This window comes from Gopherus evgoodei, chromosome 8 (genome assembly GCF_007399415.2).
Source record: "Gopherus evgoodei ecotype Sinaloan lineage chromosome 8, rGopEvg1_v1.p, whole genome shotgun sequence".
Classification (NCBI taxonomy): Eukaryota; Metazoa; Chordata; order Testudines; family Testudinidae; genus Gopherus; species Gopherus evgoodei.
The window spans coordinates 15,877,811-15,905,467 of NC_044329.1; the positions used below are offsets into that span (position 1 = coordinate 15,877,811).

The following is a 27,657-nucleotide window of genomic DNA, read 5'->3' on the forward strand; positions in this document are numbered from 1 at the left end:
GTGAGTTTTTAAACCAATCTCATGATTTTTTGGAATTTGATTCATGATTTTTGAACACTGTTTTATTTTTCTTACCTCTGTACTGTGGAAGTACTTGTTTTAATTTCGTCTAGCAATAAATTTTAACTCTATTCATTAGAACAAATTCTGTTTCCTGCTCTGGCTCCTTAACAACACTATTTACAATATTTATTTCAAGGATGAAATCCTGGCTGCACTGAAGTCAATGGGAGTTTTGCCATTAACTTCAGTTGGGTCAGGACTTTATCCAGAGCAACCTAGAGTCAGCCAGGCCAGACGGTCATAGGTTAGTTGGTTTTGGGTTGGTTTTTTCATTGGTTTTATATATTATTCAGAACATTCTATTTTGGGTTTGTGAGTTATTTCCCCCCATATGCAGTATCTATTTCTCTACTCCGATCCTGGCTGAATCCCAACATGCTGCTATTATAGAAGAGGGTGAGCAAGTCACATGCTACAGACAGGTGTTGGGAGGTTGTCATAGCCTCAAGTACACTAGTATTAACACCCCTGTGACGTGAGTCTGGTGATGTACCCCAACCCATCTCCTCGCAGGGGATCTCATTATCAAAATGAAAGTGCAAAAAAAAGGAAATGTGGTATTTTAACTTTAAGCTGAGACTATTGATGTGTAGTACTATATACTACTCACAGAGTCACAGGAGCAGCTTTGTTCTTTGATGTTGCACTGTACACTCAAGGACATGAAAGCTTAAACATTTCATTAGTATTTTTTTTCATTACCACTATGATGCAATTTGCAGCCCACCTACAGCTGCCAAAGTGGTGTAACTGAACTTGTTATAAGGAATTACAAACATCCAGAGCTATAACTACTTAACAGTCTTTGAGGTAAGAGCCCTTCCTGCTTTAAATGTTGTGAATTTCTCTGCCATATGGTAGACCTATCATTGTAACATTGAGCAGGAAAGTGGTGATGTGAACACAGAGATAGGGAAAAGGAAACATTGTGGTCATAATACATTGCATTTGTATGTTTTATGTCAGAATTAAAAACCACTTCCCAAACATTAATTAAGCTTTATGACACTCTTGTGAGTTAGGTAAGTTAAGTATTATTATTACCATGTCTATGTTACAGATGGGGAAACTGAGAGCCTGCATAATTTCTATCCTTCTTTCTCCCCAGTCTGTGTCTTTCTTTCTCTTATTTTTCTATTTCAGTGGGAAGTAGCCTTTCCGCTCACTTGTCCCACTGGAGCAGCCAGTCCACTCTCCACTCTCACCAGGGAGTATCCCATTAGCAATCCTATCCAACCAGGGGAGTAGCCTGCTCTATTGGAGAGCAGCTTGTTTGCTCCCTGCCTGTCCCACCAGAGAACAGCCCAGTCAGCCCTCTGCCCCTGTGGCAAGCCACTAGCCTGCAATTCTATCCCACTGATAGAAAGCAGCCAGTCTGCCCTCCTGTGGTACCAGACAGCATCTTGTCCACTCTCCTGTTCTACCAAGACCTCAATTATATATTTATCTAATGACTCTTGGAATCAATCTGACACTGAAGCTTCTGGTTATAACACAGTCATTCTCCAAACACAATTAAGACATAGTTTGTCTTTGCAGCATAAATGGGGCCTAGCTGTGTTTTAATCATGTTCTCAAAACGTGACACAGTCTTGAATTTTTATATGACTAGTCAGAAACATAATCAAAACATGGTATGGACCAGTCTACACAGCAAGAGCCAACTATGTTTTAACTGTTGGGGCCTGTTATGTCTTAGCTTGGCATACCCCGCATGGCAGAATGTTTACTTAATAATAAATACTATTTCTCTAAATAGCTGATCTCAAAACTGTTTTACATTGCAGAGGGGATAGGTAAAACATAGGTAAAACATTTATAATTAACTCCTTAGTTGCTGCATAAACTTGCCAGCTATGTCAGGCCAAATGCACCTCCATTGTTATCCTGCTTATACCACCAATATTCCACTGAGATTTCAACAGAATATCAATGGACAATAGACAGACCCTTCAGCGAGTTCCTTCAAGTCCAATGGGACTTAGGGTGTTACAGTAGGAAAAATGAGGGAAAACTCATGGACATGTTAGGGAAGACTTGCTGATGAGGTGAGCTATTAAAATCTTTTTTCTTCTCAGGTATACAATAGCGGTGAAGCAAAAAATGATGGTATCTCAGCAGACAAGGGACCTTTACATTGAAAGTACAATGGTTCTGCCTTGAATAATCTTTGAATATTGCCAACACTTGCAATTTTATCATGTCTCATGATATCTGGTGTTTTTCTTAAAGTCTATGATCCTGGAGACAGGCGATTACATGAAAACTGTAGATTTCATTTAACAAAAACAAGTAATTTTCTATCTCTTATGGTTGCAGTGAAAGAATTAAAAATTCCATTTAAACAATAGAATGCACATCCCCCCAAAATTTATTATTTATAAAATCATGGTTTTATGCCAATTTTATGATATTTGTATGCTTGAGGAGGGCAGTATTGCTTTATACTTGTGATAACATCCTGACTATGGTCCTTCATAAAACACAAAAGAACGCAGGTGATGGGTCTATAATACAAGGGTTTTCAGTGTTGCTAACTCACAATTTCATCACAAGTCTCACAATATTTAGTGTTATTCTTGAAGCCCTAGCTTCTGGAGACATGGTATTACATGAGAAAAAATTTTCTTATAATGAAAATATAAATAAATTTCTAACCATAATGGTTGCAGAGAAAAACTAGAAAATGTGCATTCTACAGGTTCAAAAACCAGAAGGCAAATAAACAGAATCCAAAATTCACTGTTTTTTAATCACATGATTTGGGGTGGACATGGCTTATGATTTTTGAACACTTGGGATTGGCAATTCTGCTTTTACAGAATATAGTTTATTCTAAGCAGAGAGGCTTGATGCAACAGAAACCCAAGTTTTCTGTCTGCTCATATTTTGGCAATGCTTGTTGAATTTGTCATTCCAATAGAATATATTTGAACTGAACCGTCTACACACGTCCCAAGATACATAAGGGAACCCAAGCAGACCCATCATATCTGGCCATGGCATTATTACTAAAGGAATATCAGGACTCATAGAAACTATCCTCAAATCACTCACCACCCAAATGGCCACCTTCCACCAGGACACAAAGGAAACCTACACAACACTTTCAAAAGATGAGCCTGGGAGCTTAAATTCATAACTTTGCCAGATAGGGCAGGTCTACACTACACTACAATCTTGCATCGGCACAGCTGCACCGAGGCAGCTGCGCCGCTGTAGCACTTCAGGTGAAGACACTCCAAGCTGATAGGAGAGAGCTCTCCTGTTGGTTTAATAACTCCACCTCCACAAGAAGCCTATATGGGGGAGAGGGTGTGTTAAAGTCTGTACTGTATAACTATGTTGTTCATACCCCTGAGCAATGTAATTACTGTATTCCAAAGTGAGTGTTTAATGTAGACCTGGCCTAAAAAATCATGGTTTTAATAAAGACACTGGATTTATGGTTTATTATAGCAATCTATAACCCAGTAACTCTCCTAGGACTGCAGAGGTGTTAACAAGCCAGTACAGTATGTATTAGTTCAGCATAAGTAGTTATCTGTTCCACTTTGTATTTAGCTGTGGCACTTCTGAGTACCTTTCCCAAACCCGAAGAAGAGCTCTGTGTAACCTGAAAGCTTCTCTCTCACCAGCAGAAGTTGGTCCAAGAAAAAGATATTACCTCCCCCATCTTGTCTGTCTATGACAGATATCTATGTCTGTCTGTAATGCTGCCTGTGATCCAACTCATACTCTGGATTCTGGCTAATCCAGATTAACTACATTCAAATCTGTATAGGTGATGGGAGTGACTGTGGCTTTGCACCAGTGTAAGAACAGACTCTGAGGTAGGGTGCGTCACTGTCTCTCTGAGGTACTGTATTTCAAGGCAGTGGTGTGTGGGGCAATGTTGTGCCCTGGCTGGAGCATTTGTGGATGAACCCAGCCCAGGGTGGGGCAATTGCCCAACTCCAACCCCCACAGTGAGGCCAGGGCTCTGTGAAGGAACCAGCCCCCGGGGGCGGGGCGGGGCAGAGCGGGAAGGTGACGTTACAGGCGGGGAGGCTGGCAGCCCGCTGAGGGAAGGGCACAGTGCCCGACTCACGGGGGGGCCGGGAGGGAGAAGCGAAAGGGGAGGTTGGAGGTGAGGACGAGAAAAGGGGGAGGAGCCGTGCAGAAGGCGAGTCAGCTGCCCCTCCCTGATGCAGCTGATGGGGGGGAGATATTCTCTGAGCATGCCTACCCGCTGTTTGGTGTAGAGCCCCTCAGGACATCCCAACGGTCGCTCTCGCCCGTATCCTGACAGTGGGGGCGGGGAAAGAGAGCGAGCGAGCGCCCCGAGGGAATCTCGCGAGAGGCTTTCTCTGCACCTCCACGCTCCCCTCCTCCTCCGACAGGACGGGATCTTTCGAGATCTCTCCCCCTCCCCCGAGTGGAGGCTGCAGGAGCCGCTGCTCATTTAAACGGACTGAGTCGGCTGCGTCCGCACTAGTGAGGCGCAGGCGCCGGACGGGACCGAGCCAGACGCTTCAGCCACCCTCCCCGAGCTCCTCAGCCGCTCGGTCTTTGCCCGGCACCCTCGGCTTGTCTCCCGGATCCCTCCTCAGCCCATCTCCGGCCGCAGCATGTCGGTGGTGGGCATCGATCTGGGCTTCCAGAGCTGCTATGTAGCCGTGGCCCGGGCGGGGGGCATCGAGACCGTGGCCAACGAGTACAGCGACCGCAGCACCCCGTGAGTAAGGGGGAGGGAGTGTAGCGACCGGAAGAGGGGGAGGCGCGCCGGGGACCTGCCGGGTCCTGGCCGGCCCCTGTTAGGCCTGTGCGTGGGGCCTGGTGAAAAACGGCTCTGGCTCTTCTCTCTCCCCCTCCCTTGGTGGGGGGACGCTGGTGACTTGGGGGTGAATCCCCGGAGCGTGCAAAAGCCTCACGCAATCCTGGTGCTGCGCATGGGAAGCGGGTGTGGGCTGAGCAGTGCCCTCTCCTTACACACCCCGGCCGCATCTTTGTACCACAGGGAGACCTCGCTGCAGGCCGGGGCACTCCCCTCTGGGTACCAGCGCGGGTTAAACGCTGTTCCCATCTTGTAGCGTGGATGGGAGCTGTGCGGGCGAGCCACAGTGCAGCTCTGCGAGCCCGGCTTGGGACATGCCTTTCTGGGAAAGGGACTAGGGGTCTCCAGCCCTGGCCACCTCCACTGAAGTGAGAAGGTGGGGAAGAGGGAAATGTATCTTGAAAAAAAATCAAACGTTTTCAAGTAGGAAGCTTGTGCAAGCTTATTTGGTTCATATTTATGACCTATAAATAAAATGGAACTGAAACTCTGCAAAAAATGCTAATTTGTCACTGTGCTTATATGCTTCAAGCTGTCCTCCATGCTCCACCTTTATATGGTATGAATGTTTTGTCTGTCTGCTCTTAGGGGTACTCCCCCAGGGAATTCTGTGCAACTGCACAATTCAGAATTTGTGCAGAATTAATTTTCTGTGCAGAATTTCACTTTTCCCAGCAGAATTGCCACTGCGGAGTGACTGGCTGCTGCCAGAGGTCACTGGACCACGCAGTCTGGCTCCCCACTTAAGTATACCTATGTTAGAGGTGCAGATGGGCTGTGATTCCCAATATACCCTGAACACAGAAGGTGGGCTGTGGCCCCCACCAATGAGGGAGTGCCCAGCCTGGTGCGGATGGAGGTCCTGAGTCTCTGTGCAGTCTGGTTGCTGGGCCTGATCCTCACGCACCCGGGACCAGAGGTGGGCCCAGGAAACCTAGCTATGCTGGCTCTCTCAAAGGGTGAGGTGGGGTGGGGTCACACCACATCCCATGGTGGCACAGTAATGAAGCTGAGTGGAGCCTGTGGCTGGGTTCTGGAGACAGAGAGGTGCAGGCATCTGGGCTGGGAGGTGCCCTGCAGCTGGGCTCTGGTGGGGAGTAGTTTGTGAGCGTCTGGGCCTCCAAATAGCTTCTCCCAGTACACAACCCCATCAACTGTACATTCATCCAACTCCCTGTCCCCTGGCAGTGTCCTCTGTTTGGGAGCTTGAATTATGGTAACCTTACAGGGAAGAGTGAAAAAAAGAGAATTGACCAAGACTGGAGGGGCAGTTTTCCTCCAAGAAATACCTAGTTGGCACCTGTGACATACCCAGACTGAGGCATCCAACAAAATCATAACAGAGAAACAAGAACTGGGTTGTTGTAGGGGTTTCTTTAACACTTTACTTGAGGGAATTTCTCTTTGTCTGTATTGTTAGATGTACTAGCTAACAAGTATTTTGAAATTACCAAAATAATTGAAACTGGTGTGATTTAATTGTTTTGATAAATAAAATATGCAAAAATCTTAATTTTTTGGTGCAGAATTTCCCCAGGAGTATTGGGGCAGGGACCTTTTCATAATGACTGCAAAGGGCCACACATGCTTTTATTTTAGAAACAAAAATGTCAGTTGAAATACAGCTAGAGTCTTCTATACTTTAAGACTGAACTGTTTTAAGCTTGTTGTGAGCCATCTCTGTAACTGTGTCCTCAACAATGCTAATAGTGAGCTTCATGCTGTACCAATGTAGAGGAAGATGGCTTCTTTTCTGATCATAAATAACTCACTGAATAAAATAGCAAGAGAAGTTAAACTGAGGTAAAGTGACCTATTGTCAGTAGTACAGCTGAAATTAGAACTTGGGGGTCCCTAACTCTCAGGTCTTCTTCATAAGGTGTTTTTTTTGAGGGCTGACTTGTAGAATGATGTTCCAGTGTATAATAGTGTGATGTTTCAGAGTAAAATGTCCATTCACTTGAACACAGTGTGGTAGGAACTGATAGTGTTTGACAACAAACTACTTAGGCAAGGTAAAAATTCATTAGTAACTCCATTTCTCAGTTGTCTCTCATCTTGCCTTGGCAACAGTGATAGATGGCCAGCAGTATGGCCTCACCTTGCTTCTTTGTAAGTAATGCCATAACTCTGGCTGCCTTTAAGGAAGAAATGGAGAAGCTATATGACTAATATGTTCATTCATTATACCTTTACTAGTTCTATACAAAGTACTACTGTCAAGACTTGTTTCTTAAACATGTATTTAAACAGTCTTGAAAACCAATGTCTACTGAAATTAGAGAATAACAGATACAAGATGTTGGTTAATTTCAGAAATATTTCCCAGGTTTCAGGAAATTACTGCTTTTTAGTTTTGAAACACTAAAGTGGGTGTGAGTCTTTCCATTTCAAAATGTGAACTGCAGTTTTGCCACAACAGCTAGTAGATGTTCAAAAATAAACCCATGCTGGATTTGTACTAGAGGATTAAAAACTTAAAAAGGTTCTCCAGCATCTCTGAGTAAAATGCTAATTATCATGGAATGTCTACATACAATTCCCATGTCATTTTAATAACACTAGAATATTAGAATATCAGGGTTGGAAGGGACCTCAGGAGGTCTAGTCCAACCCCCTGCTCAAAGCAGGACCAATCCCCAAACAGATTTTTGCCCCAGATCCCTGAATGGCCCCCTCAAGGATAGAACCCTGGGTTTAGCAGGCCAATGCTCAAACCACTGAACTATCCCTCCCTCTGACTAAATGCATTTAAAATAAATCCTGGAAACAAAATTTAAATACACTTCAACCAAAGGCTGAAACACAAATGTCCAAAGATAAAATTACTTAATGCCCTGCTTGAGAGAGAGAAGAGGGCCTGGCTCTCAGAGAATTGGATGCTTAGCACTTTCTTTTAATTAGACTTTTTAAAGGTGTCACAATTTGTGTACTCAGAAAAATGAGGCATCCAAAATCATTAGTCACTTTTGGGCCCAATATGTAATCTAAAATTAGCTCAAAGTGAGGCTTTAACTTCCTCTATGATTTACTTGATACTACCTGGTTCCACAGATCCGACACTTTCTGGGCTAGGGGAGGAAACCAGTGTGGAGGCAGAGTAAAATAATGTGGTTGATTCTGGTTTACATAACAAGATTTTAAACTTAAGACAGGGTCAGGATGTGTGACTTGCTTTAACTAGTATATATTGAAATATTGTAACCTTAGCAAAATCACTTTGCACAACTGATCACAGCTGAGTTTGTACAATAGTTTAAAGAGAATGAGTTGTGTGTTTGAATTCTACCCTTGGATCCATGCTTGCTAGGTTCTTATTAAGTTTGGTGGGATCTACAGATTGTCATCCCAAGGCAGAACTTGACCCTAAGCATATTTGCTCAGTGTTCATTCAACTTTGAATATATGGAGTCCCCCATATGCCTTCCCCTGCCCCTTTGGTGTTTGCTTACATGTTGACTAGACCTATTGTGCACAAACCCTCTGAACAATCACTGGCTCTAATGTTTTTGTGTTGAGATTGCTCACTTCAGTTGTAACTGAGATGGAGAAATCTAAAAGGGATATTTCTTGAAGTTCTTATATTATGACACAAAAATGAACTTGAACAAAACAAATTACCTGGAGAAAATGAATGCTGAATTGTGAAAATTAAAATTGCCATCAAACAGAACCTTGGGGCTGAGCTATATGCGGAAATTGCACCATTTTATCAAAGGCCATGTCTGTACTCTGGGAACTATACCAGCATTGCTTGGTGCCATCGCTTTGCTAGCATAATCCCATAGCATAGACACAACCTACGCTGACCGAAGGGGTTTTTCCAGTGGCAGAGGAACACCACCTCCCTGAATGATAGTAGTTATGTTGATGGAATCATTCCTCTATTGACCTAACTGTGTCTATGCTGTGGATTAGGTTGGCAATAGCTATGTTGCTCGGAGGGCTGATTTTTCACCCCCGAGTGACAACTAGGTTGGCCTACATTTTAAATGTAGACCAGGCCTAAATCTTTCTAAACTGATTTAGTTAAGTCAGTGCAGCTTGTTATGGGCACTCTTTAAATGGTTTGAGTAGCAGATATAAATTTATATTGATTAAGTATCGAACTAAACTAAGGCACCTTTAAGCCAGTTTGAATGTCCACACAAGGAAGATGTGCTGATTTAATTAAACAGATTAAGAAATTGATTTAGCAAAATAAGTGCAATTTCTGTGTTGACTGGGCTGCTGTCTTGTACGACAGATGGGATGCATGCATTTTCCAAGGTAGTACATGGAGACAAAGGATAAGTGTAATCCAAAGTGTGCAGACTAAAGTGATATATGAGCAGCACCCCCATGTTACTTTGTTCAAACTCATTAATATGATAGTTCAGAGTTTTAACTTTTCTGAAAGCCAATCTTAACAAGATTTCACTAGGCTTCCTATGTCTGTCTTTGTGATTACATCTGCTTCTATTTAAAATGTACGGGTGTTTATTAAACTACATTTTCACCAATTTGTGTGCTTACCCTATAATGTTCTTTGAAATTATAACTTAAGTGTCTCTCTGTTGCTTAAGAAAACAAAGTGTATAGCTTGAGCTTTGATATATCTGATGTATACCTCTGACTGAGGTCTGCATTCCGTCAGCCAGAGGGAAGGGGAAATAGCTCCTAGTGCAGGGATTCTCAGACTTTTGAACTGGTGACCCTTTGCACGCAGCCAGCCTCTGAGTGTGACCCCCTTATACATTAAAAACACTTCTTTGTATATTTAATACCATTATAAATGCTGGAGGCAAAACGGGGTTTGGGGTGGAGGCTGACAGCTCGTGACTCCCCTATGTAATAACTTTGTGACCCCTTGAGGGGTCCCGACCTCCAGTTTGAGAACCCCTGTCCTAGTGTCTTAAAATATACAGAAAATACTAAGATCTGACCAGTGATGCCAGTATGGGCCACACAGGTTCCAAATACAAAACTAAATTATTGGAAAGCTTCCCAACATTCCTCTTCTACCATCAAGAGACAGAAATCCCTGATAAACTTCTTCCTTAGCGCTTCTGCAGATTTTTTTTGAAATTTGCAAAACATATATGAGGCAGCGGTTTAGAACATAAATGTTAACTAAAGCCAAATATAAATAAGGTCTTTTAAAGATAATCTTACATAACACAATTAAAAAAAATTTGAGCCCTATTGGGATCTTAATAGAACAAATATGAGGCAGTGTAGGAAATCCTTTACTGCTGCTGCCTATGTGGCACTCCTCTGTGGATAGAGAGAGGATTCTAGTCTCAGAACTGTTAATCTGGAATTCTGTAGAAGCACTACATTAATAACTAAACCAAACCTAGTGATGTTCCTGTGAATTCAGAATTAGTCATGAATTTTGTAGTTAACTAGCTAAATATGTTCTATGCGCATAGGAGAGAAGTAGAACCTTCAATTAATGCTTCTATATTAATTTTTTCTGAAGGGCCAAATTGAATTAATAAATCTGGATTCTTATGAAGCGTTTAGCCTGACGCCTCAAGATATATACTTATGTCTACACTAAAAATGTTACAGTGGCGTAGCTGCAGCACTGAAGCTGCACCGCTGTAGACACTTACTACAGTGATTTAAAGGGACTTTTCCATTGCTGTAATAAATCCACCTTTCATAGCTAGGCTGACAGAAGAATTCTTCCATTGACCTAGCAGTGTCTACACTGGGGCTTACGTTGGCTTACTTACATCACACAGTGCATGAAATTTTTCACAGCCCTGTGCTATGCCGTTAAGCTGACCTAACTTTGTGGTGTAGTCAAGTCCATAGTATTACTATTATTATTGCCTTAATGTTTCCATGAAACAGAACTTGGTAGCTTTTTATTGGCCAAGCCTTTGAATCATGTTATTAAGCACAAGACATGTCTCTAAATATGTCCTCAAGTTCATTACAGTGTACTCCTATAAGTGCATGACTAGCTTTAATTTGTTAACTAGATCGTGTTGATTGTTTTATAGCCATTGTTGGTGCACTATCATGCCATGACAAATTTCCATGCTGGTGGTGTCTGTTTATTCAATATGTTAAACTAATTCAACATAGCAGGATATTCCAGAAGCCCTGTTTCTTTCATTTCCCATGGAGCAACCAGTTCTATAGAGCAACTTTCTTGTCTGCTGCATTGGGATCAATGTAATAATTATGCCTGTTAAAATATGGTTGTTAGTAGCAAAAAACTGGTTGAAATAATCCCTTTATTAGCAAGCAACATTGTAAATAGCTTGGCCTAGAGCAGTGGTTCTCAAACTAGGGCCGCTGCTTGTTCAGGGAAAGCCCCTGGCGGGCCTGGCCAGTTTGTTTACCTGCCGCATCTGCAGGTTCCGCTGATCGTAGCTCACAGTGGCCACAGTTCACAGCTCCAGGCCAATATGTTCCTCAGCCTGCAAAGTTTCCTGCAGCTCCCATTGCCCTGGAGCAGTGAACTGCAGCCACTGGGAGCTGTGATTGGTTGAACCTGCGGGCACGCATCCGAAGTGGGTATTCACCCACGAAAGCTCATGCTCCAATATGTCTGTAAGGTGCCACAGGACTCTTTGCTCCTTTGACTGTTAATAGGTTTCACTGCTCATAAGTTTACTGTTAGTTAGAAAACTACTTCATAATGAGTGTTATGCTTTTCAGATATTATCCTAGAGCCATAATGACAGAGTAGGTCCTACATTTTAATGTATTGACTATTAGTGGTTAACAGTGGGAAGAGCTTGGGGGAAAAAGGCAATTTTAAAATTGAATGTTATGACAGTAATCTTGTTCTATACAACTGACAGTTTTATCTAGTAATAGTCTTAATCTTTAAATACATTTTTTTTAAATCACTCAGTGGCTGCTTGTTAGAAATATAGTAGTTTATTTCTAAATTTGAATTAGTTGTTTCTTCTCATTATAGGTCATGTATAGCCTTTGGACCCAAGAATCGTTCAATTGGAGCTGCAGCTAAAAGCCAAGTAAGGATTTTGTGTGTTCAAGAACTGCTTATAGGCCAAAGAGAAACTACTAACAAAGTAGTTTTAAAAAAATAAGTTATTTTCACTTATGGAGAGACTACAAATATCCATGTTGAAGTAGATATTTGCTTCTAAATTAAATCTTAAATAAATGTCTTAAGAAGCATTTGAGCTTTATTAAGCTGTTCAGTTTGTTACTCTAATGTATTATTTCATTGTTCTGGAGTGGGACTTAAGGGTTACATAAGAGCGTACTAAGGGACATTTACATAGAGCACATCACCGGCCACCGCCAATACCAAGAGTGAGCCGGCGTGGCTCTATGCACCCACGGGGGGAGGAGGCCTAATAAATCCCCCCTACCGAACCATATCCCCTAAGCCCTAAAGCCACCGAACTAGATTCCACCATGCGAGGGTCATCCTGTCCCCATTACCCGGCCCGCTTACTTATACCCATGACTGCGTGTAACCCACTGTATGAGCGATGTACCCTCACTGCTTCCTTACTGCTTCTTGATCCCACCCACCATACACCCCACATTGGGCGACCTTGCAGACTGTATATGTTATGTGCTAACCAATTCCCACATACCAGTGTCCCCCTATACTCTGTATGTTGCCCCCAATGACCAACAACTGACGCTTTGAACTCTTTGTATCATTTTTATTTAAACATTCTCTAATAAACTTTTAAATTTGTTGTTGTGCATAATAGAATTTTCCTTTTTTAAGAAACCTGAGAAATTGCATACTAAACAACTTGTTAATGTTGTTTGGATTGCATAATCAAGCACTCAAAGTAAATACCATTTTCTCATGAAACATTAGTTCATCCCTCTTGTGCATATGCATTAGGATAGGCTTTAATTAAAAGATTGTGAACTGTTCTTTCCACAGGATCCTTGCCTCATTCATTGCACAGGCTGGAGGCAAAAGGGGCAGATGTATGGTTGCCCATGCAACTATAAATGTCATTAACTTCTGAGTGCCTGACTTTACAACCTAAATAATTGTCTGCTAATAGTTTTTTATATAGCCAAGTAGAGTGGTTATGTAAATCTTAATCAGGGAGTAAGGCAAGACTTAGCTGACTTATGACCCTTCCTATCTACCGGTCAGATTGTCACCAATTTTTATTTTCATAAAAGATATTTCATGCCGGATCTTTTGTTAGTCACCTGCAGAAAGTGACTCTTCAAACACGGTCAACTTTTTTCAAGAACAAATACCTTTAGATATTAGGAAATAATTTCCAGAATCCCTGAGATGCTTGAACATATACAGCAAGCATACTGTAATTGTGACCCCCCCACATGTTCAGTGTGTTTTCTTTCTTTGCTAGAGCTAAATGTAAACATCTTGTCAAATGCAGAGTTACTCCCCATGTGTGCTTAGTCTGATGTTGCACTAAGCTGTTCACGGCCTAGAGATACACATTGGTGGAGGGATACAGTTCATATGCAGTTTGAACTGTAATAACTGGATTTTTGGAAATTCTGGGAGCAAGTTGCTTTTTAAAGGGACAGTCAATTTAAGATCAAGTTACATATATTAAAAAAAAAAAAGTAAAGAAAACATCTGATCCTACACATGCCCTTGAGCACCCAGACCAATTTTTGGCCAAGGCCTGGTCTACAGTAGAAAATTAATCAGTTTAACTACGCTGGTCAGGGGTGTGAAAAATCCATACCCCTGAGTGGTGTAGTTAAGTCAGTCTAAGTCCCTGTGTAGGCAGCATTAGGTCGACAGAAGAATTCTTCTGTTGACCTAGCTACTGTCTCTGGGGGAGGTTGATTATTTATGCTAATGGTAGTGAGCATAGGTAGTGAGTGACTCTACACTCAAGTGCTACAGTGGTGCAGCTGCCGCAGTGAAGCTGTGCTGCTTGTAGCATTTTAAGTGTAGACAAGCCCTTAGCTTTCCCTTGTGTTTTCCCCTCCCTTGTTGAAAGTGAAAGAATCAGGTAAATGTAATGGAAATCTTAGTATTCATAAAAATGACTAAGCATAAAGTGCTGTCATACACAATATAAAGAAATTTAAAGCAGGTGTTTTCCTTCTAATCCTTGGTTTACATTAATCAGAGGCGTTGCTTACAACGAGAGTATATAGACAGTTTTCACTACTTCAAGTTGACTGTCCTTTTAAGTCCCCATTTGGATTTTAAGTAGGTTCGTGACAACACTTGACGTTTTTTGGGTAGGAAGGCTCCAAAGTAGGTAGTAGTATCATGCAGGAATGTCGCATGGAGTTGGCTGGCCAGAGCAGGACAAGATGGTGGACCTGGAAGTGACATTTAATGTGCTCAATGTCCTTCCTAGCTTAGCTGGTGGCAAGCTGGGGAAGGTGGTCAAAGTGAGGAGAAAGGTAGGGGAAAGAGGAATCCAGTGAAGAGAGGTATACTGCTAAAGATGGAATTTTACAGCTATTTGCAGAACACCTTTTAAAAGTGAACTGTGTTTATGTGGATTTTCATAAATGTTTGCTCAAGGTTTTAAAATAGAATTTAAAAAAATCTAAACAAATTCCCTCAAGAATCTTGTGAGAGATGGAAGGGGAAGAGATAGGATTTTGGGTTTGCGTATTTTAGTAGACACCTTATATTGTTGGAAAATACAGATTTAATTACAAATTTTGATTTGGCAAGAAAAGTATAAACAAACTTGCTATTGGCTTATTTTCTCTTAAATTCAGAAGCTCCCCAACCATCTCAGACTAATGTATCTTTCTCCCTTTAGGTTATTTCAAATGCAAAGAATACTGTACAAGGCTTTAAAAGATTTCATGGCCGTGCATTCTCAGATCCCTTTGTCCAAGCTGAAAAAGATAACCTGGCATATGAACTTGTCCAGCTGCCAACAGGCTCAGCTGGCATCAAGGTGAGTCAGACATACCTGGAAGAAAACCATAGAGGAAACTCAGTGACAATTCATATGTCTGTTTAGCTTTGTACCCTTTTGCACTGAGGCCTCTATCTTTGCAAATGCACTTTCCGTTAGAAAAATCATTATTGCTGGATTAATAAGTGTAGGGAGATCTGTAACGTAGACTAAAATTCAAGCGAGTAAAATCTTCATATTTTGTGAAGGAGGCTTAGAACTGCTTTGTGAAATAGACTAAATGATTACAGAATGCTAGAGAACTTAATTGACTAGAATTGTATGTAGTGTGGGAAGGATCTATGCGAACTTTTTCATATGACTCAGGCCTGAATATATAGTAATACCCTTTTGAGTCCTGAGCATCTTGATTAGACATTCACAATTGTAACAAACAGTGGTCGCTGATGTGCACAAGTAAGGATTAAGACTCAGATTCCTTTTCACTTGTGATTTAGCTAATCCAGGATTTGAATTCAGTTATTAGAATGCCATTGTTTATCAAGGTCTGTTTTAAATTAAAAAACCTCTTTGCTGTGTGAAGTCTTTTGCACTCCATAGTGAGTTTGGGAGATGAAGAAAATACCACAGTAGTATTCAGTACTAATGCTTCAGATATAGTGCAAGGCTGGAGGAGCAAAGCAAAATATTTCAGACCAAATTTCAATAAATATATTTGTTTTAGTTGCAAAACCTGTTCAACAATGGGAAGAATTTCCTTAACTTAAAAATAGTCTAGTGGTATCTGATGGAACAGGCTGTTATTAAAGGCCCAGTAAAGAGTCAACTGCATACATTCTTACATTTGGAATCCAGGAAACTTGAGCTTGTATATACACTGCGACCTGATATAACACGAATTTGGATATAACATGGTAAAGCAGTGCTTGGGGGGGTGGCAAGGGGCTGCACACTCTAGCGGTTCAAAGCGAATTTGATATAACACTGTTTCACCTATAACGCGGTAAGATTTTTTTGGCTCCCAAGGACAGTGTTTTATTGGGGTAGAGGTGTATGTTCTTTTCAACTTGCCTCTCAAAATCTCTTGAATTCTCAAATGTAAATATGAACAAAATGAGAAACTGTCATCTTATCCTTTGGTGCCTTCCCTACATGGCTTAGGCAGTGAAGTGGGGGCAATTATACAAGTATGCTGCAGGCCCTAGGCTTGGTTTTAAGGACCACTTAAAAAAAATGTTTTTGCAGGCTTAGGTCAACTCCTTAATATCACTTGAGCATGTTGTTTCTTGTTATTTACCATACTTATACAAGCTTTTCACTAAAGGTTATGTATATGGAAGAACAACGAAACTTCACCATTGAGCAGGTGACAGGAATGCTCCTCACCAAACTAAAAGAAACGGCTGAGAATGCCCTTAAGAAGCCTGTAGTTGACTGTGTTGTTTCTGTAAGTAGGTGATGGTAAACTTGGTTACAGTAACTTGGCTACGTAGTGTATCTGCATGAATTGAAGAATTATGGTGGTAATGGAGTTGTATTGCAATTTATAAACAAGGTTCACATAAACCAGTGCCCCTGCTTGTTTTCAGTAAACCTTGTGCCTTTTTTTGCTCAACTCTCTCCCTGAAAGCTAATGTTTAGCTTATCACGCTAACATGGTAAAATATATCTTATAGGTTTAATCAATAGAATAATATTATTTGTAGCTGATTTTCCTCAGTTTTCACTAAAGGTGAATTCAAGTGGAAAGGCATGAGAAAATTATGTAAGCAATTAAATCCAACCATTCTCTTCCCCATGTAGCTACTCACTTTTCCTTGCTTGCAACATTTGAAATAAAAATCTTAAACTTGCAGGAAATACTTTAAAATAATAAAGGGGGGCGGGTTGGCTTAGTACCAACTCTCTGAACAATATTTTTCTGATGATTTGTTGAGGACCGCCCTTCTAAATATGTATCTCACTGCTGTGCATTTCTTGCAGGTTCCTTGTTTCTATACAGATGCAGAGAGGAGATCTGTGGTGGATGCTACACAGATTGCTGGCCTCAACTGCTTGCGACTAATAAATGAAACTACTTCAGGTAATCTTACTCTTTAAAATGTATATAGGATTGAAATTATAAAACTTCTTTCCAGGGGGCTCTGCATTTTTAAATGAAGCTTCTTAAACATTTTAAAAACCTTATTTACTTTACATATACTAAAACTATACAACAATAGTTTAGGTATATATTGTAGACTTTCAGAAAGACCTTCTACAAATATTAAAATGTATTGCTGGCACTCACAACCTTAAATTAGAGTGAATAAATGAAGACTTGGCACACCAATTCTGAGAAGTTGCCAACCACTGCCCTAATCTGCCTTTGGTTGCTCTCCAAGGTTTCTAGAATCTAAGTTATTTCTATGGTAATACAGCCCAAGACTTTCTTCTTCAAAGATGCTTAGAAATAGACATCCAAGAAATAAATGCAAGACATAAGAGGAACTAACTGTTTTTGTAGTTAGTCTTCCATGCCATGGCTTTTGTATCTGGTCCATTATTTAACCAGATGCAAACTTTTTATAACTTTGAAAAGTAGCATTAAATCTTGACAGTATAGTCATTCTTTAACAAATACTGTTTAGGAAAGCAACACCAAAAATGGAGTTGAATGACTGCCATTTTGTTTATTATATTGACTTCTCTTTTTTTCTAGTTGCTCTTGCATATGGAATCTATAAACAAGACCTGCCTGCCCTAGAAGAGAAGCCAAGAAACGTTGTTTTTGTTGATATGGGACATTCTGCATATCAAGTTTCAGTATGCGCATTCAACAAAGGAAAACTGAAAGTAAACAATCTTATGCATCCATTTTAATTACCTGTATAAACATTCACCATTACATTTATGGACTAGAATAGGCTTGTTTGCCTGCCTTAATATGGCATTGTATGCAGGCAATGCAATTTATACTTTCCAAAGGTTCAACTTTGTTCTGTGTTAGAGAACTAGGAAGACCATCTGCTTAAGTTTTCATTGCTACACTTGTTGAAACAAACATGTTTTCTTCAGTCACTTTTTGGTATAGCATGAGAATAAAAAATAAATTCAACTAACTTCTCTATAATAATAGTACAACTTAGGAGATGGGATATCTTTTTAAAAAAGGTGCTCTAATTCAACCACAAATTCATGTCTTAAAGCAGGAATTACTGAATTAATTTATTGTTATGAAGTGTGACTAAATGACCATAATGCTTCCTGTTGACCTTGAAACCTGTGATGTGAGCACTGTAGGAAATGTGATAGGTGTGACGTGTCAACAGTTAATTAAATTTCTTAGAATTTTCTCAACTTGAGCAGGTGAGTAGATTGGGTCTTACTTTGAAGCACAATTACCTTAACACTTGTTTCTATTGGGTATTAACATTTCTTTTTTCTGAGATAAAAATCTTCTGTAATGTTAGCATTATAGCCAAAAACATATTATGAAATCCAATAATTCTATATTGCTGCTTTAGTTGAAGGAACAAGTAAATGTGTTATGAGTGCTCAGATAGTTAGGAGAGTAGTGCCTCAAGAGAACTGAAAAATAGGCTAAAGTCTTACGGAATGCTAGTTTAAATGTTCTGAACCAGAAGGCTACAATGTGCTCTGATGGGTCCAAGAACAAATTAATTGTATGGAAACTTTATATGAAGTTAACACACTGACACAATAGAAATGGTACATATTAACAACTCTTCACCTCTCTCCTTCAAAATGTACTGGTGTGCAGAATGGGATAACAGCACTTGTAAGTGGTGTGGAATTGTGAATTCAGCATATTCTGAAAAAGGGATTGAGAAATCAGTGAGATGGAGGTAAAATGATGCAATGGGAAAAGATCAATCTTAGAATGTGGTTCTAAGAGCAGAATGAGTTTAGATGTGGGAGTGAAGGAACTAATCTCAGAAGCCATTTCCTAGTAATGATAGATGAGGCCTTTTGAGATTGGGGTGTTATGTGCTTGTGCAAGTAGTACATGCATTTCAAAACTGTCTGGAATTCAGACAAATTGGAGAGGCAGTAGAGAAGGGAGTTATCATCTTAAAGATGTGAATTAACAGATGCATGAATGAGCACTTATCTGCAGGAGTTAAACATGAAGAAAACAAATTAGTTTATTTTTAGCCAGGTGTGGACATACAGGGAGTACCCTTTTAGCCATTATACATTAAACTGGGATATGACTCCAACCTTTCTAACACTACTGCTACAGTTTGAAACTTTCTTGGTAACACTTGAAGAGGACAAAATCATGCCACTCTCTGCACCTATGTTTCTTGTATTGGTATCCTTAACTGAAAAGTCTTCCTGTAGCAGTGAGAGTCCTGGCTACCCTAGTGCTAGCACGAGACCAGGTGTCTAGAAATAGATGGGTGCCAGGTGGTATGCAGAACCAAGGTTATGACAATTTAAGGCAGGTGAACCACATAATTGCTACTGTAATCTCCAGTATCACCATATTAATGTATATGACATGTAGTTGCCTTTTAATTTTTGGGGAGATTGATTGATTGTGTGTGTGTGTGTGTGTGCGCGCCAGAGCTCAGGACTGTATCTGTATAAAGGCTTGGAACTCCTGCAGGCCCTAGCAATTTGAAGTGAACTAAGCTATGGGTGCTCTACTCCTGTGCCTCAGATTGGAGATTTTAGGTAACAGTGTCTATTCAGCCTGCACATGTGCTCTCTGTCTCAAGCTCTGATAGAACTGAGGTCGTTCTCAGATAGAATTGTGTCCCCTATCCATGAGGCCCTGCTCAGTCCGATGAAAACTATATGGCAGGCACTAGTCACGAAATACCCCTTACGTGCAAATGGGAGGACAAAAAAATAGTTGTGCCCTCTAAAGACATGGACATTTCATTTTCTCACCCCTCAAATTCCCTATCTATCAACACTGTTAACAAATGTGGCAGACAGCACCTTGCTAAAATGACACTATATGACAAGGACTGGAAAAGACTGGATTTATTTGGCTAAAAATGATATTAATCAACAACAGATCTAAGAGGTCTCCTGTCTCTAAACAAAGAATTTTTAGAGGGATATCAGACTGTATTATCTACTGCTATTGCACACAGGACCTTTATTCTCCTTCTGGAGCGCAAACTCACTCTGCAAGATCTGTCTCCACTTCCACAGCCTTTCTCAATAACGTTCCTATCACAGAAATATGAAGAGCAGTGACTTGGGCATCTGCTCGTACATTTGCTGAACACTTTGCAGTCACCCGTAACTAAGCATTTGCTGCTGTATTTGGCTCGGCTGTACTGTCTTCAATATTGGCCTCTGCTCTGAAGCCCCACCACTCCATTGGGGTACTGCTGTAGTCACCTAGAGTGACGCACACATAGGGACACTACTTTAAGAAGAAGAGGTTATTCACCTTGTGCAGTAACTGGTTCTTCAAGATGTATCCCCCTATGGGTGCTCCACTATTTGCGTTCCTCCCCTCTGTTTTGGAGCTCTTATCAATGAGCTATGCGATAGAGAAGGAACTGAGGGTGGTCTGTCTGCACAGCACTATATAGCAGTGAGGCAGAGCATGAGATGGGGAGAGCACACATGCAGACCGAACGGACACTGCTACCTAAAATCTCCAATCTGAGTTGCAGAGACATGAATACACTTAGAGTGGAGCCCCATAGAGAAACACATCTTGAAAGAACCACAGTTACTGCACAATGTGAGTAATGTCGTCTTCAGTTCAGCTGCTGAAAAATAGTCTGGGACAGACAAAACATTACACAGTTTTCTTGCTCTGTTCCATTTTGGTGTATTGTGTAATCCATGTCACCTGTAACTGGTGTAGACAGATAAAGTGTATGACATACTATCCTTGACAAGCTATGGACTTGGTGACTAGAAGCATCATCTAATCTTAAAACTATCTCTACAATGCTAGCCCAGGGAAAAGACCAGCTCTGTCAAGATTGCACCCGTGCTGCCCCTACACAAGGCACTTTTACAGTGGCACAAGTAGGAGTATCAGAGTGAAATAACTACTTCTGCCAGCAGTCCTGGTGAAGTGAAATGTGCCAGCATGGCATGGGACTGACACTTTATTGCTGGCAGGGAATGAACCAAGTGGAGGCATTGAGGAGGCAAATAAAAGGTTAATAATTCGTTCCTTTTTTTCTACTAGTAGCAGAAAGCTGTTACCACGCTGCTACAGCACAAAGCATTTACCTACCCATGGTGGCAGTAGGGGACTAAAGCTGAGCATTATATCAGATTCTCTTTGCCATAGCAGAAGATCTGTATTGGAGCAGCCAGGTTTTGTTCTCTTAGACAGGATTATGATGTCAAACATAGAATAGCTTATTCCAGTACTTTGAGTGTTCAGACAAAGAAATTGCTTAACATGTATTGGTTACTATCAAGTTTTAGTGAGTAATCAGTAAATAGAACCATTTTCTTACTGAAATATTTTACTCCTTGTCTTGTTTTTAGGTTCTTGCTACAGCATTTGACACCACACTTGGTGGCAGGAAGTTTGATGAAATGTTAGTTAACTATTTTTGTGAAGAATTTGGGAAAAAATATAAATTAGACATCAAATCAAAGATTCGTCCATTGCTGAGACTGTTTCAGGAGTGTGAGAAACTGAAGAAGCTGATGAGTGCTAATGCCTCTGATCTCCCAATGAACATAGAATGCTTCATGAATGATATTGATGTTTCTGGAACTATGAACAGGTATCTTCAGATTACTTAGCATAAAGACTGAATTGATTGATTTTAAAAACTGCAAAAATAGGTAAATACAAATGTTTTGATCATCTATAGTATATTTACGTCACTGGTTCTAACTTGAGTTATTATCAGAGTACTGAACAATGACTCTGTAGTAGCCTGTGTGAATTAAAGCAGGCAGTTTAAGTTACTAGTGTCCAAATCAAAAACCAGTTGTCAGTCTGACCATAGGTCAAAGTGTGAATGGGAATTAGGATTGAACCATCATCTTGCCCTTACAGGTGCCATGTTCACCTGTGTTCTAGTATTAGAACTAGTACAGATAATACCTCCAGAGTAACATTCACAAAAATTTCTGGAGCCATATGGGAGAAATATACATTGACTCTTTGTATGTTGTACATGTGATCACTAGGGGATTTGACAATTTGAATTACTAAACTGTTAACGTGGCACTTTCTAGATCACTGAAACTATTAAAAGAAGGATTTCAGGTTGGCATTTAACAGGTAATAGGAAACTGAGGCTCTCACTTAAGGAACAACAAACTGGTACATAGCAGCATATCTTACAAATAGCAGTAGTTTAGACAATGAGCAGGAGAAGGGAAATGACTAGTATACACTCTTTCATAGAGATTGTCACTACTATTGAGTTAGTAAGTTTCACCATCTCTTGCCCTACCTTCTGTAACAGAAGTTAAGAACAGCTTGTAAACACTTAAGGTAGAACCTATGTTTGAACCTTGTTATCAGCAGTAGTGGGCACTTATCTTCAGACTTCATGCTCCTTGGTGGCCTGTCAGAACCCAAATCTAGGGACCTTTAAGTGCAAGGGAAGAGGGATATCCTCAGTTTAGCATTTGATAGGGTTTTTTGTTGATTTTTGTAATTAATGCATGTAATCACTATAAAAAATTGATATAATGTAAGTTCTTCAGGGCAGAGACAGTATTTGTGAAGTACTGTACCTAGCATAGTGGGATTGCAATCCTGATTAGCAGCCTCTGGGCACTATCCTAATATAAAAGGTGGCTGGAGTTGGAGGGATCATGGCAGAATAAGTATCATTTGTACATGGGATTCTCTCCAAAACTATATACCAAAGTATCTTGCTCTGATGGGTTTTCTTTTTGGCATGGGTGTAAGGATGTTGTAAATCTCACATACTTGTATTGTGGAATATTCAGCTTTGTTTTCTTATATAAAAAATCGCTTAAGTGAAACACAGAACTTTATAAAATACTGTAGGATTCTGGATGGAGAAATAGGAAATTTACACTTTGCAAATTTAAAATTATGTCTTTCAATTTCAGCGGCATACAGTTGTATTTTGCAATTTAAATTTTTGTTCATGGGAGTCTAACCTGACATATGGCTTTTTCCAACAGGGGCAAATTTTTAGAGATGTGTGATGGTCTCTTAGCCAGAGTAGAACCACCTCTTCGCAGTGTTCTGGAACAAGCTAGTAAGTGTACATGCATTCTCTTGATTACAATGCTTAATGGTTTACGTACAGGAGAGAAATATATCTCTGGTATTAGCTTTCTTTAGACATTTGTCAAATCTTACATTAAATTTTGCACGCTTAGTTTTATGTGGCAGTTCAATTGCAAGTTGAATAAAAATTTCCTTTAAAAAAAACTGTGTAAAATAAGAAATTTTGATGTTGGTGACAGTTCAAAACTTTTAATGGTGGCTAGAATAACTTTTTAAATAAAATTTCTAGAGATTTTATTGTAGCAAGTGCAATATCTTGTTCCTTGTTAAGAGGAATTAATTGTTGCTAATTTAGTGTAGGAATTTTTGTAACATAAAGTTGCTAATGTGTGTCTACTTTGTTTAGAGTTAAAGAAGGAGGATATTTATGCAGTAGAAATAGTTGGTGGTACTACAAGAATTCCTGCTGTAAAGGAGAGGATCAGTAAATTTTTCGGTAAAGAAATCAGTACAACTTTGAATGCAGATGAGGCTGTTGCACGAGGCTGTGCATTGCAGGTAAACAATTGCCTGTATGCTAGGACTCTCATGATTCTTTGTTGTTGAAGTCAATGAGCATTTAAGCTTAAGGGCATGTCTTGCTAAGTTACAGGCATTGTGAAACTTATTTCACCTTTTGAAGTGCGTATGTGTTGTAGAAGTGATTTGATTGAACATTAAGAAGCGGGCACTGGACAGGTAAGATAATCTCACTGCACAGACTGTTGGTTGATCAACTGAGAGATGTCTGGTTGGGGCAGACAGCACAACCAACAACTTGGCATGGTCCTCTAGAGTTGGGTATATATTCCAGTTATGACTGGAAACAATAGATGCTATATAGACATGTAAAATATTCCATTATTTTTTCCACTGCAAGACTTTTACTGGTATCTTGTCAGATAGCTAAATTCTTCTGTAGAACTAACACTGAGAACAGGTTGACTTTAAAAGTAATCATGAAATTAGGCAAAGCAAGATTACATTGCATTGTTGCTTAGTTCACTGTATTGCATATATTTTTATAGAAGTGAAACATAGTTCAAGTAAAGATTAAGATGACATGACTTGACTTAGTCTTGCAAATGAAAACTACATTGGTGTGACGCTTGCTATAGCCAACCCTGGAGCAATGCTAAAGTCATGGCTAGAGTGACAAGTTTAAAGGTCCAATAACTTGTGTATTACCTGAGCTAGAAGCAAATACTATGTATTAGACTCCTAGACTTTAAGGTCAGAAGGGATTATTATGATCATCCAGTCTGACCTCCTGCACAACGCAGACCACAGAATTTCACCCACCCCCTCCTGTAACAAACCCCTAACTTATGTCTGAGTTACTGAAGTCCTCAAATCGTAGTTTAAAAACCTCAAGTGGTCACTAATCATGTCATTTTTGACAACTGCCTTTTCAGCCATTAGTATAGTGTAAAACATCTGTTTCTAGTTCTAGCTATTCTCAAGAAAGGGCCTTTGCTTTAATTGTTGTATGGCACTTGAATACCATGGTGATATGCCCCTTACAAATCCCTGTTTAAGTTTTTGACTCCTGCATCATCTGTTAGCGCTAAACATTTTATTGGAGTCATTAAAATATTCAGAACCAGAAAACTTGCCACCAGATGGTCTTGAATGAACAACTGGAGGAGAAATTTGATTCACTTAGGATGAATACAAACATGACTGTCCCTGAAGTTGTCTGATAACTGTGCACTAAACTATACCAAAAGCACATGACTCCATCAGAACAGAAATAAGATATTTTAAAAATTTAGATGTCTTTAACTTGGAGTTAACATTTTTGTAATGGTAATTAAACAAACTAAAGGTCTGGCATTACTGCCTACCTATATTTTCATTCTGCACAATTGGACTTACCGTTCTGCTGTTTCTTACAGTGTGCTATTTTGTCCCCGGCTTTCAAAGTGAGAGAATTTTCTATCACAGATTTGGTACCATACTCTATTTCTTTAAGATGGAATTCACCAGCAGAGGAAGGGTTAAGGTAAGAATTTAACACTACTAAAACTTTAGCATGCCTATAAAAGGCTCAAAACAGAAGCTGCTGAAACTTAAACCAGATGGACTCACTTATTGTGTAGTTTTTAAAGCCTAAATGGCAAAACTTCAGTTGCTGCTTTTGTGGTGGTAACAGTAAAAAGCAATCATTTTAGCTTTTGTCTAGTTAAATACTTTAGCTTTTTAAATACACCCATGCTTTAATTTGTATCATTGCTAATGAGCCTATGGTAAAATGGTGGTCAGTGTAAAGCCATATGTTGTCCAGTAAACTTAAATTGTCACCTCTGTATCCACCTCTGTCAGGCATTTTAGTGCTTCTGCTAGGTCTTGCTGAATATTTCCTACTAGATATTATAACAGCTACCTACTTTCTTACATCTTTCCCTTCCACAGTAACTGTGAAGTTTTCCCCAAGAATCATGCTGCTCCATTCTCCAAGGTCCTCTCATTCTTCAGAAGGGAGCCTTTCACTCTTGAGGCCTACTATACTTCTCCCAAGGAGTTGCCTTACCCAGACCCTTCTATAGGTATTTAACAAAGGGGAAGAAGAAATGAGAACTAATTCCATATAGTTAGAAAAGAACACTGGGGATATGGGGGTGGAGTGCTGTTAACTTTCTGGTCTTGTAGGTGGGACTTTCCTATCCCACTTCAACAATTTTATGGTACTGACGATGTGTTAACACATTTATCTTTTGGATACATTTTTAGTATGACTCAGATTGGGTTTTAAATCCATGTGAATGGAGAAGAAAACCGTAAACTCCTGAAACCACATTAATTGGTGGAGGAGAAACATATTCCAAATGGAAAAAGTTTCATATTTGGGAAAAGCTAAAGGTTTCCTAAAAGTACTCACAGCCATTTTTCCAAATGCTACATTTCCAAACTTTAAGTATATCCAGGAAATAAGGGACAAACTGCAAAGCAGAGTACTGTTACTATGACAAATAAAATAAAATAAATCATTCGGTTTAGTTATTTTTGACAAATGACTTCCACAACTGCATTTAATTGCAGTCTATTATCAGCAATAGTCAGGATCTGCTAAATATTCACACTTGATTATTTATCTTAAGTAAATATATCCTGTTTTTCTCTCCTGGAATGTTTAGCTCAATTTTTGGTTCAAAAGGTCACGCCACAAATAGATGGATCGAGTTCAAAGGTGAAAGTCAAAGTCAGAGTAAACATACATGGTATTTTCAGTGTTTCCAGTGCATCTTTAGTAGAGGTTCACAAATCTGATGAGAATGAAGAGCCCATGGAAACAGACCAGCATGCGAAAGAGGAAGAGGTAATGCATTTTATTGGTATGGAGGTCATCTAGGAAAGAATTTGGGACTGAACAGATTGCTCATAATTTGGTCTCAGTTTCAGAAAAAAGCCATGACTAGCACATTAACCCTCTAAACCAGATCAAGTAATAATTGTAACCTTTCCACCCACACTGCAGCTTAGTCATCAGATGGATTTGAACACAGTGTATGAATGTGGCTTAATTAATCTAGATTGATGCAAGTATTCAAATGTAATGCATTAGCCCTGACTTTTCCTGACACTAAGGCCAAATTATAGGCAAGTCACAAGTAGATAGTTCTTTCCCAATTTGTGTACGTAACAGAAATCATCACACATTTGTCAGTCTCTGCCCAGGGAAAGCCAATGACTAAAGGTCTGGGTTGATGACACAGCTGTAGATTTAAGAATGTTGCTAAATATATAGGGAAGATAATACAGGGCTGTAGCTTTATTTCATACTTAATAGTTCTGTATTTTGGGAATACCAGCCTTGCACAACAATACTATTTCAGATGAGTCAGTGAACAAACAAAAAAGACAAAACTAATGTCTTCAGTTTAAGGAACAGTATTTGTCTGTAAGCTACCAAAACTTGTTTTGTAAATGTAAACTTACAAGGTTTTTTTGTTTCCAAAGGTTTTTTTGTTTTGATTTAAAGGTTCTCAAGCAGCATTTGTCTCTCAAACACTTGTATCTGAGAATAACTGAAAATGAATGAATGGCAAAAAAGTAAAACATGTATTTGGTAAACGCCAACAGTGTGCTTAGAGACGAAGTGTGTGAGGTAATCTTTTGTTAGGCCAACTTCTGTTATGAAAATATCCTTGATGTATCAGGTATATCACCGGATTCTTGATGCATTTGCCCAGAAATTCTTCAAGGTGGCCCGTGAAGAGGTTGGCATATAGGGGAGGTTGGTCCAATAAAAGGTATTCCCTCATGCACCTTTTCTCTCAATATCCTTGGACTGACATGGCCACAACAACACTGCATACAGCAGTGTGCTTGGCACTTGTACATAAGAGTGAGTGAACTTGTCTAGAGGTACTTACAGTCTAAATGGACAGACAGCGAAACTATGTATTGGGAGTACCATAGGGTGGTTCTGACTTCCAAGGCAACACATGTAATACCCTCCAAATCAGCAGACCACACTGCCGTTGATACTGATCCCTTGGCACTGACCCTAGCACCTGGTACCTTGGGGTCAAAGCCTGGGCACTGAGTGTCACTCACAGTAGCCCCAGTACTTTCCACCTCAGTGCTGACTGCCTTCCATCTCTGCACTGAAACTTCATATAGTGTCAAGTTACTTATTGGTGAACCTGGTACCACAGTCACTTCTACTCAAGAAACAGGTGCCTGCCAAACTACCAGTGTTGGAGGCACTGATACACCAGGCTTGTGGCAGAAAAGAGGAAGCCTTC

At 40.0% G+C, this 27,657-nt stretch overlaps 1 protein-coding gene across 1 annotated transcript in view; it reads left to right on the plus strand.

The window, feature by feature from the left end:
• Positions 1-4,271: 4,271 nt before the first annotated feature.
• HSPA4 (heat shock protein family A (Hsp70) member 4) overlaps positions 4,272-27,657 on the plus strand; it is a 37,430-nt gene continuing 14,044 nt past the window's right edge. The window contains exons 1-12 of the mRNA XM_030571925.1: positions 4,272-4,780; positions 11,805-11,862; positions 14,602-14,742; positions 16,028-16,150; positions 16,687-16,786; positions 17,405-17,538; positions 21,187-21,431; positions 22,819-22,895; positions 23,274-23,425; positions 24,805-24,911; positions 25,322-25,455; positions 26,044-26,225. Of these exons, the coding sequence (XP_030427785.1) occupies positions 4,674-4,780; positions 11,805-11,862; positions 14,602-14,742; positions 16,028-16,150; positions 16,687-16,786; positions 17,405-17,538; positions 21,187-21,431; positions 22,819-22,895; positions 23,274-23,425; positions 24,805-24,911; positions 25,322-25,455; positions 26,044-26,225 (1,560 nt within the window). The 5' untranslated portion in view covers positions 4,272-4,673. The remainder of the gene's footprint in view (positions 4,781-11,804; positions 11,863-14,601; positions 14,743-16,027; positions 16,151-16,686; positions 16,787-17,404; positions 17,539-21,186; positions 21,432-22,818; positions 22,896-23,273; positions 23,426-24,804; positions 24,912-25,321; positions 25,456-26,043; positions 26,226-27,657) is intronic.